General features: G+C 47.1%; 1 protein-coding gene across 2 annotated transcripts in view; it reads left to right on the top strand.

Moving 5' to 3' along the window:
* LOC119445676 (monocarboxylate transporter 2) overlaps positions 1 to 18,140 on the top strand; it is a 172,376-nt gene that overhangs the window by 153,381 nt on the left and 855 nt on the right. For both annotated transcript variants that reach the window (XM_037709958.2, XM_049663511.1), the window contains exons 4-5: positions 12,344 to 12,487; positions 15,612 to 16,400. In XM_037709958.2, coding sequence (XP_037565886.2) covers positions 12,344 to 12,487; positions 15,612 to 16,400 — 933 coding nt within the window. The remainder of the gene's footprint in view (positions 1 to 12,343; positions 12,488 to 15,611; positions 16,401 to 18,140) is intronic.

The following is an 18,140-nucleotide window of genomic DNA, read 5'->3' as shown; positions in this document are numbered from 1 at the left end:
TCACGAAGCGCTGCGACGATTTTTTTACGCGACGTTTACTGGCGCACTTTGGTTGGCAGCATCTTGGTCCAATGAGTGTTGCTGCTTCTGCGTCTTGAGAGAAAGGGTAGGGAGGTGTTTCACTGTCATCAAAAATAAAGAAAAAGCAGATGCATAGAAAATTTTCTTTCACATATAGGCGCATCTTCGCATCAGTCGCTGAAAACGTAGTAGACTTGCTTCAGGCCACGTGGTGATTGCCTATTTGGAAAGATGCCGCTGCGTGTTCCACTTGATGAAAGAAGGCACATTGTGCGTTTATTTATAGAGGGAATACCTCAGCGCGAAATCTGCCGCCGAACCAACAGGAGCCGGACTGCCGTGAATAGGATTATTCAAGCTTTCCGCGACGATGACAGATTCACAGATATGGAGCGCAGTGGGCGTCCAAGGGCCACGACTGAGGAAGAGGACCGCCTGATTACGGCCGCCATCGTGGCTGATCCTTTTCAAAGTGCAGAGGATATCCGAGAAGCGCTCTCGCTCACGGTATCGTCTGAGACTGTAAGAAGAAGGCTGAGTGAGCTTGGCCTGCAGTCTTTTGTAGCAGCACAGAAGCCCTGCCTCTCAGACAGCCAGCTACAAAAACCACTCATGTTCGCTACAGCAATGAAGGATTGGACAACAGAGAAATGGGGCGATGTCATCTTTAGCGACGAGTCAACTTTTTCCACGCGCTGGGACCAACGGAAGCGGGTTTGGCGTCCACTAAACTGCAGGTGTGTTTACAGTGTATTGGCAGTTAATTCACGAAGCTAATTCTGCATCACAACATGTTTCACGTAAAATGAGCTTTTGGACATTACGAGATTTTTCTGTAGTGGTATTATGTTGAAAACATTAACGATTGTTTCATAGTACTACTTACTCTGAAGCTAATTAAAAGCTGCCAGTGGGTCTTTCAGTACTATCTAATGATGTTTGCACGTTTTCTATTGCAACTCTATAACAGCATTATAAAGTTCATACGCAAGAGGAATCACAACATTTTTAGACGCGCCGCTGGAACCCAATTGTATGCTATTTCTTGCAGATATCTGCCTAATTACACACAGAGTGTTCTATCCAGTGGACGGTGTTCCGTGAGCGTGTGGGGAGCAATCAGAAAAGATGGCCTTGGTCCCCTTGTGCGTCTGGAAGGGCCCTTCACTGCATCACGGTACTGCGACGTCATCACTAGACACCTCGTTCCGTATGCGCTGGACGGTCCCTTCAGCGACGGCTGCTATTTTTTTCAACACGACCGCAGCCCGATCCATAAAGCACGTATCGTCCAGTCATTGCTAGAAGAACATGCTGTTTGCCAGCTTGAGTGGCCTCCATGTGGCGCCGACTTGAATCCCATAGAAAATGTCTGGGGCATGTTGAAGAAACGGCTGTCCACACGAGCCAACCGCGGCCGCACGGCCGATACGCTGTGGCAAGCGATCGCACAAGAATGGGAAAGCCTGCGCGGTCGACCGGAGATTACTGAATCTTTGTACGAGTCGATGCCCACACGCATCAATAAGGTGCTAGAAAACGGCGGACATTTCACTTCCTACTAGATCATTGAGAGACCTATGTTTCATGACACTTCTGTAAATGTCTTGTGAATAAATTCATCCCCTTCAGACACGAATTATGATGCACTGTCTGCAAATGCGTCAAATGCGCATGGCATCATTTCAAGACGCTCACTATTACATTCCAAGAAAGAAGACGAAGCAATGTGCTGTTTTGTGCGAGTTTCAGTAAAAAAAATTAATTGGCGTATAACTCATTATCTAATTATTCTGAAATCCGTCAGCTTCAATGCTTGCATAAAAAGAATCAACTATTAGGCCCGAAACGCATGCACACTTGCTTTTTCGGTTGTATTCGTGTCGACCGAAGAAAAAAAATACTCTTGACGTTGGTCTTGGAACGCGGCACGTCGAACGATTGTCTAACATGGTAGTGTCTCCAGCAAAGTGATCATCTGCAGCAATACGCAGGACAATGAAGTTAACTGACCGCTAGTTATCCCATCAGGAAGCGAACACGAATGTGCACACTGAGTTTTAGGTCATTTGAAGAAACACGTGGCGTGGGACGTGCCTCCGAAGTTCGAGTCCCCAAACGAGGACGCCGTGTCGCAAAGGGTTATAAAAAGAGTCATCGCACCCGATTATTTCTTATTTTTCTAAATGTAACCACTATAGCAGCGCGGTGGTTCGGGCTTTGCGCAGCAAAACCTGGGCGCAGGCGATCAAATCCCGGCCGCTACTGTCACTTAGCGATGGGGGACGAAGGAAAAAATTCTGCCTACTGACTAAGCATCTGTGTCCCATGGCTGCCTCACCGCTCACTCACGCACTCACGAAAAAAAAAACAACAACAGCGTGGCTACGCGAAAATAGAACTGATAACAGCCGAAGAATACGCTGTCTGATTACTTGTACTGATATTCTGCTCTCAAAATATAAGCAAGTAGCCCTGGCTAACAAAGAGCGCGTCACGTTGAAAGAGATAGGTAGAAAATATTTGCGCACAGTGCGAAAATAGACAGGCCATAGATTTAAGGAGGGATGCGTCTTCAACGTAGCGCTGCTGTCGATCGCTGGTGACGTAGCGGAAGTGTCGCGAAGAGGCTCTTGGCCACGCGCTCGCGTGGTCCGCAAACTTTTGTGGTTGACTGTACTTACCTAGGTAGTGAAGCTGCAGAAGTGCACTTGTGCCCCAGATAAGAAAAATATTAAAATAAAACAGCGGCAACATGGCACCCGCTAAACAATAATTTTAACTCATGTTCGTAGCATGGCGATCCACGCCGAGGCAAGAAACTGGACGAGCGGGTAAACTCGGGGCGAGAGTCGAGCTGCTCTCGCGTGAGTTACACGACATACGGCCAGAACAATCGTGCAGTAGGACTTTTATTATTCAGCATTATAGCAGTCTGGCTACTCCACGTAGTAACGTTCCTTGGATGAAGTGAGCAGAGCAAATATGGGAGCTCTTGGTAAGCTCCCAGATTTGAAAAACACCGTTGACGAGTAAACGTAATGAAAACAGTCTATGCTCCAAGAGCTACTCGCCGTCACGCAACACACTGAATGCCACAAGTCGCGCTTAAATCGATATACCCGAAAAATAACTCAGAATGTGCGCAGGACGAGCGCGCGAGCGAACAAATACCAGCAAAAACGAGCAAAAGGAACGGCTACCGGAAGTTTCCTAGGGGCGCCGGATGCCGGCGCACAGAGTTGCCAGAGCGCGGTGGCGATGGATGAAACCGTCTATACGCAGAAATTTTTGTGGAGCTGCTTCGTAAGCTCAACTCATGTAGCAGGCCCCATTGGGCCGCAAGAACACAACCCCACAATTGGAACTGACTCCAGTTACCGCACAAGCCGGCGAATCTGAGGACCCGCCACATAATTTGGAAACCTCCAGGAACAAGTGATGACTGTGACCACTGCGAACACTACGGAAAGGGTTACGCCGACTTACATGACACTGCTGAACTCCCGAGTGCCGACGGCTTTTGATGGCGACACCTTTGAAGACGTGGAAGATTGGCGGGCGGAGTTCGAGCGCGTAGCTGCATTTAACGAGTGGGACAACACCAAACTCAGGAGCGTCTACTTCAGCTACGGGGATGGTGCTCACACGGGATTTATGAATTTCGAAAGTGCTCTATCGTCATGGCCTGAGTTTCCGCCCAAGTTACCGGACACTTACTCCAGCCCCGATCGGCGAGAAAAAGCGGAGCGCCCCCTTCAGTCATGCGTTCACAAGCCAAACGAGAGCGTTACAATGTACCTGGAAGACATGACGCGTCTCTTTCAACGTGCCGATCCGAGTATGTCGGATCGAGAAGGTGCGTCATCTGTTGAGAGGCGTAAAGGAACAGCTCTTTGGCTGTCTTGCTGAGAATTCACCTACGACTGTTGCGGAGTTCTTACCGAATCTACCGATGTGAAGACACTTCAGCAGTGGTCCAACATGTACGACCGACAATTAAATGCCGCCTTCACTCCGATTACGCCGGGAGGCTTCATGTGCGACGTCGCCTTGATTTGCAAGCTGATTCGCTCAGTGGTTCGTGATGAGCTGCAGAAGCACCACTGTACGTCGCCACCTCCAGTCAGCTCCCTCGCCAGTGTTGTTCAGCAGTGAAGCACCGCCTTTGCTAACCGAGTTCCGGCACAAGACTTACGCAGAAACATTGCTGCGCCCCTCTCAAGCTTTCGCATCTGCTTATGTTGCTTCACCAGTCGCGTCACAATTGGCGCAAGCCGCTCCGATAACTCAGCAACTATACGTCGACGACTGCCGTAAACCCACAAAGAAATGAGAGGTTTGGCGAACACCCGATCGACAACCGCTTCTCTACCACTGCGGTGAAGCTGATCGCGTGTATTGGGAGTACCACTACCAACGACTCGGACTGCGGGGTTCTTCTATCGATTCGCCCCGACCCAGGTTTGGCCAGATGCCTCCCAACATCGCAGAATTTTACAGCGAAGCTGTTAAGGTCTAGTTCCCCCAGGATCGTGTCAGCATGCGGAAAAAAACTATCATCAGCATTGACACTAACGTCGTCGTCTTCTTCCGCAGCTGGCTCGTTGGCGCCCTTATGTTTGAGCTCGTGCCGTTGGATGCCGTGCCGAGCACGCGCTCATGCCACTGCTCCCGCGTTTGTCGTCGTCGTCTGCTTTCACGGCTGCCTGCGTAGCCACTAATAATTCCAGCGTAGAATTTCACTTCTCTTCTGTCGTCGTAATGGGGAGGCCGCGTTTATGGGGATGTGAGCCTTTGCTTAAGGGAATATGAGCCATTCATGAGCAACTGACGACGTGTCCTAACATGTTTGAGAAAACGCCTCAGCGAACGCACTCGGGAAAGGGCTCGTCGTCAACGGGCTGATTCTAGCGTGAGCGCTTCCGAAGCAGCCCAGGCAAACCATCAGCGAAGAGCCGAGGACCCCGAGTTGAGACAGGGCGATGTTGAGGCCAAACGCCATTAAGGAGCCGCCGACCCCGAGCTGCGGGAGCCCGATGCTGAGGCCAAACGTCAGCGTCGTCTTGCCCTCCAGGAACCCGACAACGGTGGTGCACGCCTCGACAACGCTAATGACAACTTTCCTGGTGTGACGGCCAGGCTTCAACGCGAGTCTCTTAACCGGAACGTTCATGATAGACATGTTCGGTTGGGTCATTCCCAACGACGATACGCCCATTCTCATCCTGGGGGCAATATTCCCTACAGCAGACCCACCATAGTCACAGCTGCGCTGGCTTCCATCTTCACAGTTGTAGAAGGGTTCAGAATTTTTTTTCGACCAGCAGCGCAGGTCTGGCACATCGCAGCGGCAGTCACGCTCATCCTCGCCTCGACGATATCTCCCTGCTAGTGATACCGCGGCGAGTTCCAGGCGTGCTTCGCTCGCTCTACTAAGGCGCGCCAAACGCCAATCACGAAGCGCCCAATAACGACACACGACGACGCACGGCCCATCAAGCAACAGCCCTATCGTGTCTCGCCCAAAGAATGTGAGACATTGCAAGCCCAAGTCACGAAGGTGCTAGATGATGGTATCATTCAGCCTTCGCACAGTCTGTGGTGCTCCCCGGCAGAGGCGTACCAACTATTTCTCAAGTGGGGGGGGGGGGGGGGGGCAAACCGCAGATCTGACTCTCTCTCTCCATATATATATATATATATATATATATATATATATATATATATAAAATTACTATTACATTAAGTGAAAAAGCCTGGAAATGCATCTGTCAGGTATTTTTCTCTCAGGTAACAGACATATAGAGCTATTTCTCAATCGCACGTACATGGTGAACCATCGAGGCCCGAAAAATTATTTGAATTTGCATTTATTTCTTGTCGCTATAAAATCTATATGTGATGCAGGGACAAATGGCATCGAGTGCCCAGAGGTCCCTGATCCAACCCAGTAGCAGCAGTGCAGCTCACATAAAATGCATATTTGTTGCAGTCAATTTTACTAATTAAAGAATTTTACTTGGTGTTTAAGTCTACAGAATAAATGTATCGCTAGTTAAGATAGTAGTACTGTCGAGGTTATACAGAACGAAGTACAATCAACATAAATTACTCTCAATACTCAAAAGAAAGAAAGACGGCAGAGGTGTGCGAACTTGGTGAAGTACAACCCGATTTTAAGTGAAACTGTTTTTTTTCTCGAATAGTTGCACTAAATCTTTCAGTTTCCTGTAATTACATCGCATACTTTAAAAAGTTACCCGTATATTAGTGTTCCGTTTTAAACCTTGTCCCCGTGTAATGCTTCGAAGCAATTTTTGTTGGAAACTTAAAAAAGACAGTATTTCATCAATACACATCTTACTTCGTCAGAAAATTTCATTATCCCCAGATATAAACGAGATGCCTTGTTTAGCTCACCGCGGACACCAGAGAAGGAACCTATACACATCCCGTATGGTGCACGGGAACAAATGGGAAAACAAGGGTTTAGTAATTATCTGCAACAATTGCATTTAAACCAGGAAAGTGAGATTTTCGCAACGCACTGCGCTTAAAATTCTCCCTATTTTCATGAAATTTCAAGTCCATATCTCATGCAATTGTTTTAGGAGTCGGGGAAAGCGGCGGTATGGCACCCTAGAACACTTCAATATGTAACTTTCTACAAAGGCTTGCAATGAATCCTACACAGAAAAAACATTTATCTCTCGTCACTCAGGATATTGTTTCGTACTTCGAATAAATATTAACACCGTGTCTCACATAGTTTACTAAGGATACCGGGATCAACAACTAAATGCCGTGTATAAAGCATAAAAACTGGGGAAAAGCGAGTATTCAGCAGCGGTTTTTCGAGTACGTAAGCAACCACCGAGGTTCAATTTTTCGGAACACGTCACAATAAAGTGGTCTTCATTTCTTCAAAATATAAAATATCTGCTGTTCTTGCTCCTGCCGGGAAACAAGTAGTAGGGTGGCTCTTATTCAGAAACGGCATGAAAATTAATCGATAAAAGCAGTAGTGATAAAGGCCTTTAGAATAAATTCAGTTAAGTGTTCTATTGGCACTGAAATGGCTCTGCACGTTCGACCGAGGTCACTTTCACGAACATACTACCTCGCAGACCCTCATGTAATGTCCCGTTCTGGGACCTTTGAGGTATCATGAATAAATGAACTTGCATATAAAACCCTGATCCGTTCTAAACTAGAATATGCCAGTGCTATCTATGACAACCACCAGGTTAATATAATTTATTCCCTTGAATCGGTTCAGCAATGTCCTGTGGCTTTCACAGACAGCGACAAGGAAAGAGACTGGTGGCGGCGAGTGCTTCCCAGTGGAGTGCTTTTAGATCAAGTACAGGCCGTCCAGAAGGCCCACGACACGGCGGTAAGGTTAAACCTTACTGTCCCGACGGGGGAGCCGCCTGCGTCTTCCTAAGGGTTGATCTTCAGGACCTGAATAAAGTTTATCATACCATAACATACCAATCGGTTCAGAACCGTAATGCCAGGTTCATTCTCTCTGACTACTCCTATAATACAAGTGTCTCAGCCTTAAAATCCCGGTTGTGTCTTCTCTCGGTCACCTCCCGCTGCAAAAGTGCTCGTCTTTTTTTTATTTTTTAGGTTCTTTCATTCGCTGCCCACAGGTAACCAAATCATCATTCCAGCGCATCGTTTCTCCCGCCATACGCATCCCAATACTGTGTATCTACCACGCGCCCATTACACCCCGTATCAGCGTTCTTTTCTTCTGCACTCAGGCCGAGAATGGAACACCCTTCCTTCTGACATCACCCTCATTCCCGACATTTCCCCTTTCAAAACTGATATTGAAGAGAGAGAGGGAATAAACTTTACTCAAAAGAGCAGGCGAGCGTACCCACCCCTCATGTAATGTCCAGTTCTAGGACCTTTGAGTTATCATGAATGAATAAATAAATAAATAAATAAATAAATAAATAAATAAATAAATAAATAAATAAATAAATAAACGATAAGTCGTGATTACATAAAGAAATTCGGCAGTTACACCTGTAAGTGGTTTGATTGGATTTTTAATGGTGATAAGATATATATTTATACTGCAACGCTACGTAGACTATCTCTGGACGGAGATTCAATAGTTCCAGCATTTGATAATCCAACCAGTTCATGCAGTAAGGCACACCCATCGTTGGGCGCGGCTGATTAAAATACTTTATCCGGACCTCTCCCCTCGCCCGAAGGTTAAGTATATCAAGCCGATTGTTTTATTTTTTCAAGTATGCTTAGGCGGTAATATGTAACTGCGGGAACTGTCCAGCGCCAGGACTTCGGCGCAATGCAAGCGTGTATGGCGAATCTCGCACGTCGCCCACTACAGCGCGTCATGAGGAGGCACAATACTCGCTGCCAAAACCGGGGATCAGTAGTAAAGAAAAGCATTATTAACGTGGTGACTCTATTAAGAAATAAAATTTAGCTTCAGCTGTAGTTTTGTTGGACTTTCCGGTGTGTAGCCGAAAGCACCCACTTTCGAAAGTGGGGGGGCAAATGGCATGCTTTGCCCCCCTACTTTCGACAGTGGGGGGGAAAGTGCCTCCTCTGCCCCCCCGGTAGGTACGCCTATGCTCCCCGGTCGTTCTTGTCAAGAAAAAAGAGAGGAAACGCTTCGTTTCTGTGTTGAGTATAGGCCCCTGAGCGATGTTACCAAGAATGACATGGACCCGCTATCCCGTTTCGATGACTATTTAGACAGATTGCGGTGAGCGAAGTATTTTTGTCTCTCGATCTGAAGAGAGGTAACTGGCAAATTGAGGTAGATGAATGAGACCGCGAAAAAACTACTTTCATCACTCCACATGGTCTTTACGAATTCAGAGTACCTCCTTGCGGTTTCTGTTCTGCACCAGCAGCTTTCTAGCGAATGATGGGCACCGTGCTCGCTGGTCTGAAGTGGCAAAGCTGTCTCGTCTATCTCGACGACATGGTTGTTTTTTCGGCGACATTTGACGAACAGCTTAAACGACTGCGGTAAGTTCTCGAAGCCATCCGATCAGCTGTGTCCGCGTCGTCCATCTGTGCCTCGTCCCTTTTTATGCGCTATTAAGTATAAGACATGGATTACCAACTCGCCCAATCTTACGCTCTTTCAACTCACCCTAAAGCTTCAGAAGTATCATTTCGGCTATAAGGAGCTTATGTTTCGGGGACACGTGGTCAGCGCGTAAGGCGTTTGCCCCGATCCTGAGAAAAGTGCCGCTGTAGCCACGTTTCCAACACCGGCTGACAAGAAAGGTGTCCGACGCCTCCCGGGCCTTTGTGCATACTACCGGCGTTTTATCGAACATTTTTCGAAGATGACGGCACCGCTCACTCGCCTCACGAGGAAAGATGCATCATTCGTGTGGACTTCAGAGCAATAGACCGCTTTCACCGAGCTGCGACAGCGCCTGGTGTCAGCACGAGCTTTAGCTCACTTTGACGAGGAGGTGGACGCGGAAGTCCATACCGACGCCAGCAACGTTGGTCTTGGTACGGTGCTTGTACAACGGCAGGAAGGCACTGAAAGAGTGATCACCTAGGGTCGCACACTATCCTGTGCAGAGACCAACTACACCACCACGGAGAAAGAGTGTCTTGCCATCGTATAGGCGCTGCGCTTAAATTTCGACCTTACCTTTACGGCCGCCCATTCACAGTTGTGGCAGAAGATCACTCGTTATGTTCGCATGCAAACCTGCGGGACCCTTCTGGACGACTGGCGCAATGGAGCCTACGTTTGCAGAAGTACGACGTGACCATCGTGTACAAGTGGGGCCGCATACACGAAGACGCTGACGCACTCTTGCAAGCCACTATCGACACTTCCGACCAAGACATTGAGGATGACGGCGCTTTTCTTGGGGCCGTAAGCCTAACCGATTTGTCCACACGGCAGCGCGCAGACGACGCAGTATGACCTATATTAGAGCACCTAGAAGGAAGAAACCCGTCGATACCCCGGCATATCGCTCGAGGATTGTCGTCTTTGTTTTCGCGGCATGACGCCTTGTACAAGTAGAACTGCGCTGCTAGCAACAAGACCTACCTTTTGGTCCTTCCAGCAGACCTCCGTGACGAATTTTTGTTCGCCTGTCATGACGAGCCTCCGTCTGGACATTTGGGTTTAACGCGAAGCCTTGCTACAGTGCGTAAATACTGCTTCTGGCCGAAACTTGCCGCGTGTGTTAAACGGTACGTCTAAGCCTGCTGTCAATGCCTGCGCCGGAAGTCTCCAGCTGTGAAGTCCGGCGGGATTGCTGAATTCGATTGACCCACCTGGCAGACCTTTCGACATAGATCTTCTGGCCCAGTTTCCACTGTCGTCTTTTGGAAACAGGTGGGTAATTGTCGCCAATGAATAATAAACGCGGTATGCTGAGATAAAGGCATTACCTCGATTCACAGCTTCCGAGGATGGCCAGGTTTTCATACAGAGCAGCGTACTACGATATGGCACCCCATCACACGTCATACCATACCGAGGCAAAACCTTTACAGCACAGCTCATTCAAGACGTTTTTAACCTCAACTGAATGACCTATCGAAGGACAATTGCCAATCATCCGCAGAAAAAATGGGTTGACCAAATAACTGAAAAAAAAAAGCTTTTGCAATTGTGCTGTTTCAGAAAATTGTGCTCAGCTCTGTAGAAGCGCAGTGCTTAGGAAAAAATCCTGCGCTTGTGTAGTTCAAACCCTGCTCAAATCCTGCGCCTAATGTAGCTCCAATCCTGCTCAATTTATGCGCTTGTGTAGTCCAAATACAGCGCTAATGCAGCTCTACTAACGTGAAACCTGGGGAAGTGCGAAGCAGTGATGCGCCGGTGTATCCCTTATGTTATTCTTGCGCTGTTCTTGCATAATTGAGGAGGAATAGAGTGCTTGTGGGTTGGTGGCGCCCTCTATTGCGCTGCGCTGGTACCATACAGGTCTTTAGGAAGCGACTATCAAGGGTTTCTGCTAATTCCCGCATTTACCTGGCTCATACCCGCATATCCGATGCGCATATGCGCCACATGTGATTTTATTATTGTTAATTCTGACGTAACTGACCAGCTTGTGATGTTATTGATGTCCTGACCTATCAGTCATGTTAGTAATACATTCATACCCTTCCATGCCAATTTTGGTATATACCAAGTGAACGAGACGCGAGTTTTTGGGAGATCTTGTTTTTGTGAGTGACCCCGACGACATGACATCAGGTTAGACGATGACAGCCCGGGCCCATAAAGTGCTTTCGCACTTAAAAACGATGACAGACACGCTGTCTATGTACATAGACGTACAGCAAACGACGTGGGACTAGATACTCTCTTACGTAACGTTTGCATATTACGCTGTTACTCGAGAAACGAAACGCTTCACGCCGTTTTACCTCGGTTACGGCGGTGAAGTGCAGACTGTGCTAGAAGCAACGTTACCGTGCGACAACATCGATCCTCTTCATCTCGCCCAAGATGCCGAACTATTCGTGCAACGCACAGAAGAAGCCCGTCAGCTTGCCCGAGTGAACATAAAAAAACAACAGCGCATTGATGTACGTCGTTACAATCTTCGCAATCGATAAGTCGAGTTGCAACCTGGTGATCAAGTTTTGGTCTGGATCCACCGGAAAGGACTATTCGAGAAGCTTTTGCGCTACTTATGACGTTACATAGTGTTACAGCGAATTAGTGATGTGAATTACGAAGTCATTCCTGACGGAACAAATCCTAACCGACGTCGACAACCGCAATCTGAGATTGTACATGTTGTGCGGTTGAAACTGTACAATAGCCCCTAACAGACGACGTTTTCAGCAGCTTATGTTAAGTTTTTGATTTATTTATTTATTTATTTATTTATTTGTATTACCCTCAAGACCAGGTGACATTGTTGTTTCTCGTCGCTCAATGACTTGTGACTATAACACACCTGAGTGACTGTGAATATACCCTTTGTCTTCATCCAAGGCCATCTCGGCCTTCTCACGCCAAGCCTATGTTTTCCTTATTTTCTTTCAATATTTTTTTGGAGGAGGAGGTAATACCACATGGTGCGACAGAGATAGCGGCTGAGGAAGAGGAGAACGAGGTTCGTCTTGGAATCGCGCGTCTGCCCCTACGCTCATTAAAGTGCGTATGCTTGGGGACTAACTCATGCACAGCATGATCTTCAACACGGTATGCGGGACAATATATATATATATATATATATATATATATATATGTATATATGTATATATACAGTAGCACCTTGAGGAGTATCAACAGTATGCGTACCTCTTGATATTTTTCTTTCAGGTTTCATTACCGGACCGCTGGTTCACAAGTTCACCGCTCGTCCAGTGATTATCGCAGGAGCAGTGATTTCAGGAACCGGCGCAATTCTCAGCTTTTTTGCCAGAACTATTGGATTTATGACGTTTACACTCGGCATAATACATGGTAAGGTGCTTTTATCTACACGTAACGATAGCACAATAGAATTGGTCGCGTCTCAAGCCATTGAAACGATACGAAGATGTGGTACGGAGGCTCCCGCAGTGGGTCGGAAGCCGTTATATTAAATAGACCCTTTTCGCGGCGATCCCGTGGGCGCTGCCATGTTTGATTCCGTGGTGACGCGTCAATTCCTTGCCTCAGCTGCGTCCGTTGCCTCCGTTTTTACAATGGATGTACGTGATAGAGCACTGCACGGGCTTACCCGAAAGCCCGGGCCCGGCCCGGCCAATAGGGCAGTTCTTTCACGGCCTCGGGTGGGGCTCGGGCACGACATGTGCTTTTTGACACGGGCTCAGGCTGGCCTCGGGTATTTTTACGCTGGCCCGTACCGGGCTCGGACTTTCTGGTGGTGTGCATGTAACGTGAACCGAGTTATCCTCGCGCGTCTCGACTCTGAAAAACCTCTTGCCCCGGCGCAGCTGGAAGCTAGCAGTGCTACTCCTGTGTACTTCCCTTTTCTTCTTCCGTCGTATTTTGCGCTGTTTGCACAGAATGTAAAAGTCCAGAAAGACCCAAGTCGCCTCAAACCAAACGTGCCACTGTATTCCTTAACTAAATCAATGTAATTAATGCTTTCATCGCGGTGCAAGCGCGTTCGCGACTTGCTGATTCTTCAAAAGCGAATTGGTAAAACGATGACCGGTAAGGTAAGATAATTCGTCACGTGGCTTAAATATAGCATTGCGTCCATCCATGACTGCAGGCATGTTCTCAACCGGCCGCCTAGCAGCAGCGCATTACGCTGCACCATGGAGGCACGAGAAGCTTTCTTTCTCCATTTACTCCATCCATGCGCTGCGCTCACGACCGGTCGTGGCTGTGCTTCGGCTAGAGTGTACTAGAATACGGTTGAGTTGGACGAGCGGCTGGGGCTGCGCATGCTTTGCAGTGAGGCGCCCGACGCGAAAAAATACTGTGACGGCGCTGCGATAGAAGTGGATTGGGCCACATCTAGGTCGTGCCGTTGGAAAAGTTGGAAACTGCTGGCGATACTGCTCGGCGGTGTCATTCGTACTACTTCGCGCGCCGGCATTTGCGTTCAAACCGCTCAAATGGTGTTCATAATTGCATATGACATGTATTTATGCCTTAAGAAAAATTCATTTCAATCTATTATTTATTTTATTTTTTTAATGCCTCTCGGCGATCTTTTTCGGTCTCGGGCCGGGTTCGGGTGGTTTCGAGTCGGGCTCGGGCCTCGGGGTGGCCAGCCGGGCCGGGCGGGTAACGTAGATTATTTCCGGGCTCGGGCCGAGCGCGGGTCTCGCCATAAAGCTTTTAGTCGGGCTCGGGCGGGCAGCCCAACGTAAAAACAGGCCCGGGCCAGGCCCGGGCTGAAAAAATAAGCCCGTGCAGTGCTCTAGTACGTGACCGACGGCGAGGATCACAAAACCTGTTTCGGGAAACATCGTAGACGCTGACTTGGTGGACGACACGAATCTTTGGCCACAGCTTCAGAGGACATGCAAAAACATTTTCGGAAATCATTAAGCTTTGTCCAAACGGCGCGAGCAGCGTATACGGTGCTTGTTCTAAAAGCGGGGCTAAATATGCACTCGAAGCTATCGAAACGTTGCGCTCATGAATTGAGTCAGGATCGGTGTGTTTTGTTCTTCGTTCTTTATTTGCCAAATACTGTGAAGCAGCGGCATGTGACGTTTCTGACTCAGTGAAGTTCGTCGGTGCGGTCACTATCTGATTATTTTCGGCCTAATCGTTCGCGGGTGTGCTCAGTTGCAATAGATTAGTTCTTGCTGTACACAAGGCTTAGAACGTAACTGTTTTATGCTTTGTAATAGCTTGTAGCAAAGATGTATTATCGATAGTAACTCGCTTACTCATGTGGACCCTGACGAAACATTCATCTTCGACCATCGGTGTGCTGTCGGTGTAGTAGCTGTCACCCATGCTTTGGAGTATTGATTTAAGTGTGCACCCCTTCACTTATCATTAATACGTTGGCGATATAGTGTGCGTAAGTTTCCGTGCGAGTTGAGGTGGATGTGTGTAGATAACGTGCGTGAATCTTACTATGTTTACTGCCTTTTTCATTGTTTAACGAATGGTACTTACTCCTGCGGACGTTCTGGGGTTGAAGTCTTTTCCTTGGAGGTTAGCGATACAACGCTAGCGGTTAAGTGATTTTTTTATATCCACGAAAAAGTAGTGAATCGAGAAGCGCCGGCAGGACAGGCTGTCCGTATGTAACAATGGTCCATGAACTTCGTCACACATCTTAATTCCATTGTTTCATATGCCAGTTACTTTTTTTTCAAGCCAACTACTGCACAAATCTTCAATCAACCACTGCAAACAAAATTTTGCAGCATGTGTGGAGCATAGTGCGGGAGTGAAAACCGAGTTGCATTTCTGACAGATGATGGTACAGAAACAGGACGGAAGCGCTAATGGTTTTGTATTCGTGCGCTTTCGCTGAGGCAACGTGCGGCGCACCGCTGAAAGCGCCATCGTGTTTCGCGTAAGCAAACAAACTGCTCCGCGAAAAGGGTCAATATTGGTGAATGCGGAGTCGTGCTTTCGATTCCTAACCGCCATACTACATTTCTATATACGTGGTAAACAGCTACGTACATTTTTTTTCAGGAGATTACAAAGTATAAGAATAAAAAAGTGTTTTAATTATTACAGAACGCTGTGCAAGTTCGTTTAAAATATTTCAGGTGCCGCTTGGGCAGAAACGTGTCTAATCATTCCTCAGTGCTGTTTCTTTAAGCCTCTCTGAAGCCTTTACGACCGGTTGTTTGCCTAACGCAGCGCTGAAAGCGTAGTGAAGATTACTTGTTATTACTGTACAACAATTGTTGTGTGCGTAGCGCAGCATCAGAGGGACACATGAGCAGATCACTGATGAAGCTCAGGGACAATTTATTTAAATTAGTTTAGCATATTTATCCTTATTGCGATTGTTAAAGTTAGTTGAGATTGTTTGCATGAAATCTGAGCGAACTATGTCTTTACACGCAATACGTCGCGCGACGTCGGTGTTCCATTGGAGATCAAATCACTAATGCGTTTTTTCTTGCTTGTCTTCTTTCCACGGTCCCAGCAATAGGAACTGGCATGGTGTTCATAGTGGCCCCTACCATTATCAGCGAGCACTTTGTCAAGAACAAGGGCCTCGCTATGGGCCTCAACTTCGCTGGCGTCACCGCTGGCCTTTTTGTATTCCCCAAGCTTCTTGAGTACTTCACCGCCACCTATGGCCTGCGTGGTGCTCTTCTGATCTTCGGGGCCGTCACCATGAACGGGCTTGCATTTAGCCTATTCCCCCGCACCCCTGCTTGGAGGAAAGCTTCTGCACACAAGAATCAACTCGCTGCTCAATTTCCTTCGAAAGCCACCGGAGCGAAAGCAACGAACAAGCTAAGCGATGCATTGACGGTGTTTAAAAGCCCCGTGTTTTACCTCATAATATACAGCTTTAACGCTTACGCCTTCGGATATGAGTGCTACATCTCCCTATTCGTCGACTTCGCCTCTGATCGAGGAGTAGCGGTGTCCACTGCCGTTACCGTGATGTCAGCGGGAGCAATCTCCGAGATCTTCGGGAGGTTCACATTACCGGCAGCAGCAGATCGCGGTCTGCTGCACATAAAGACGGCCGTCGTGTTCACATTGGCTGCCGAGGCGGTGGCGTTTCTTATCCTTCCGTCGCTACGCTCTCAAGAACTTATTTTCGCCATGGCCGTTGCCATAGCCTTCCTCATCGGCACTGGAATGGTCATATTTCCCGTGACCCTGGCGTCTTACTTCGGACACGAGAAAATGTCAGTATCCTTCGGCATTGTCGTCGCGTCAGCCGGGATGTTGTCATTTGTGAAACCATGTTTGATAGGTGAGATTTACTTGTGTAATTCTTGACACAAATTTAGCAAGCACATTCTTTGTGCTATTATGCGCAATGCGCTTGTATAGAAAAGTGTATTGAGGCAGTTGAACGCAACATAAAATTAAAATAAAGCTTCAACACTTAGCATTACGAAATACCATCATGACCGAGGAAAATGCTTGACCTCCGTAAGCGCAGAGCGCAATTATAGGTCTCGTCAAGGCAATACTTACCAAGTAGCATATATATTATAAGTCGCAGTTATGCCTCAAGAATTAGATAACATTTCAGGAAATAACGTGGAGACAACAGAAGACCGTTTATATGAATGGATAATCATTTGTCTGCTAATCTCTGGATTGTTCTAATTCCAGTAAAGGTAGTTTCAAAGTTTATGCAGAATTCTAGGATTCAATTCGCACATGATTCATGAATATAATATGTAGTGCTCCTCTTCTGTCTGTGCATGATGTGATGTACAGCGCCTTCCTGTTTCTTTCCCTTCTTTCGTTTTCAGGCCGGTTGGCGTGATGTCCCTGAATGGAGATAGTCAGTCACTAGCCTATTTCTGTTTTGTGTTGTCTATGCTTCAATTAACAGAATGACGGCCTGTATTATAACCTAAAATCATGGGCTCCTCGCACAAGGGTGACACGGAGAACTATTGATATAAAAAAATTAGACGTCGTTTGTCGACTTCCCGCATGATACAGCGACCGTATCATACAGCGACCGCACTCATGAGCTTGAGTTCCCTGTCGTCTCTTCAAAGCATAATGACAGACAATTTGCATTTTGAATGGGACGCTTACCCTTCGTCATGTTTTCTAGGGTCGTGGTTGTTTGTCTTGGGGTAATCATATTCTTCCTGCAGCAATGCTTGGTAAGAGATGAGCTCATTTAATCTGCAGGGAAGTTGCATAATAGACGAGACTACACACATTTTCGAAGCTCATGTTCAAGTGGTAGTCTTTATATAACCTTTCTGGTCTCGATATGCAAATCATCTGGGTGCAAAATTTATCGTGTTCAACTCCTCTATGACTGATCAACGAACTACGTATTAAAATACTTTGTGTTGTCCCGAAACGGGTTTAAACAAAAGATGATCACTACTAGAACAGAACAGAACTCGATTCCCAACTACCATATGTACTACCGATTCGCTACTACCATACCAACTACCAATTTGTTTTTACTATAGAGCAATGAATATTGCGGACCTGAGTTCTTGTACTAAGAAAAGCAGCAGAAGTGAAAGAATATTTGTGCTAAAGGGCATTTTGAAGGCACAGTAAGAACGGTGCCACAATGGCTTCAATTGTTGCGCTAACTTCACATTCAAAGTTGTCTTACATCGCGAACGTTTACCCGCAGTGATTTTTACATGGTAAAAAGGAAGGAGGTAGTCTTGTTACCGTAATTAGTGCCACACCTTTTCAAACAAGCAAAGCGTCGTTTTCCAAGGATTTGTCGAAGTGCAGCAATAAGCATAGAGTGCCCGTGCCTGAAACCCTGATGTACCACTGCCTGAACAATAGCATCATCTATAAAACGTTGCCCTCCAAGTAATGATGATGAGCTCCTGTATCGATCGGCTCTCATCTTCTCATATCTGGAAACTAGGAGGAAACGTGAGAATTGGTGAAGTCCCGAGTTTTAAAAATGGCTTGTCTCACATATTCTATCGATGATTCTACCCGAAAAATTGACGGCCAACCAGTATGGTTTTCATCTTGCACTTTG

Source organism: Dermacentor silvarum, chromosome 3 (assembly GCF_013339745.2).
Source record: "Dermacentor silvarum isolate Dsil-2018 chromosome 3, BIME_Dsil_1.4, whole genome shotgun sequence".
In the NCBI taxonomy this organism is placed as follows: domain Eukaryota; kingdom Metazoa; phylum Arthropoda; class Arachnida; order Ixodida; family Ixodidae; genus Dermacentor; species Dermacentor silvarum.
This window is presented reverse-complemented; position numbering and strand designations above follow the sequence as displayed.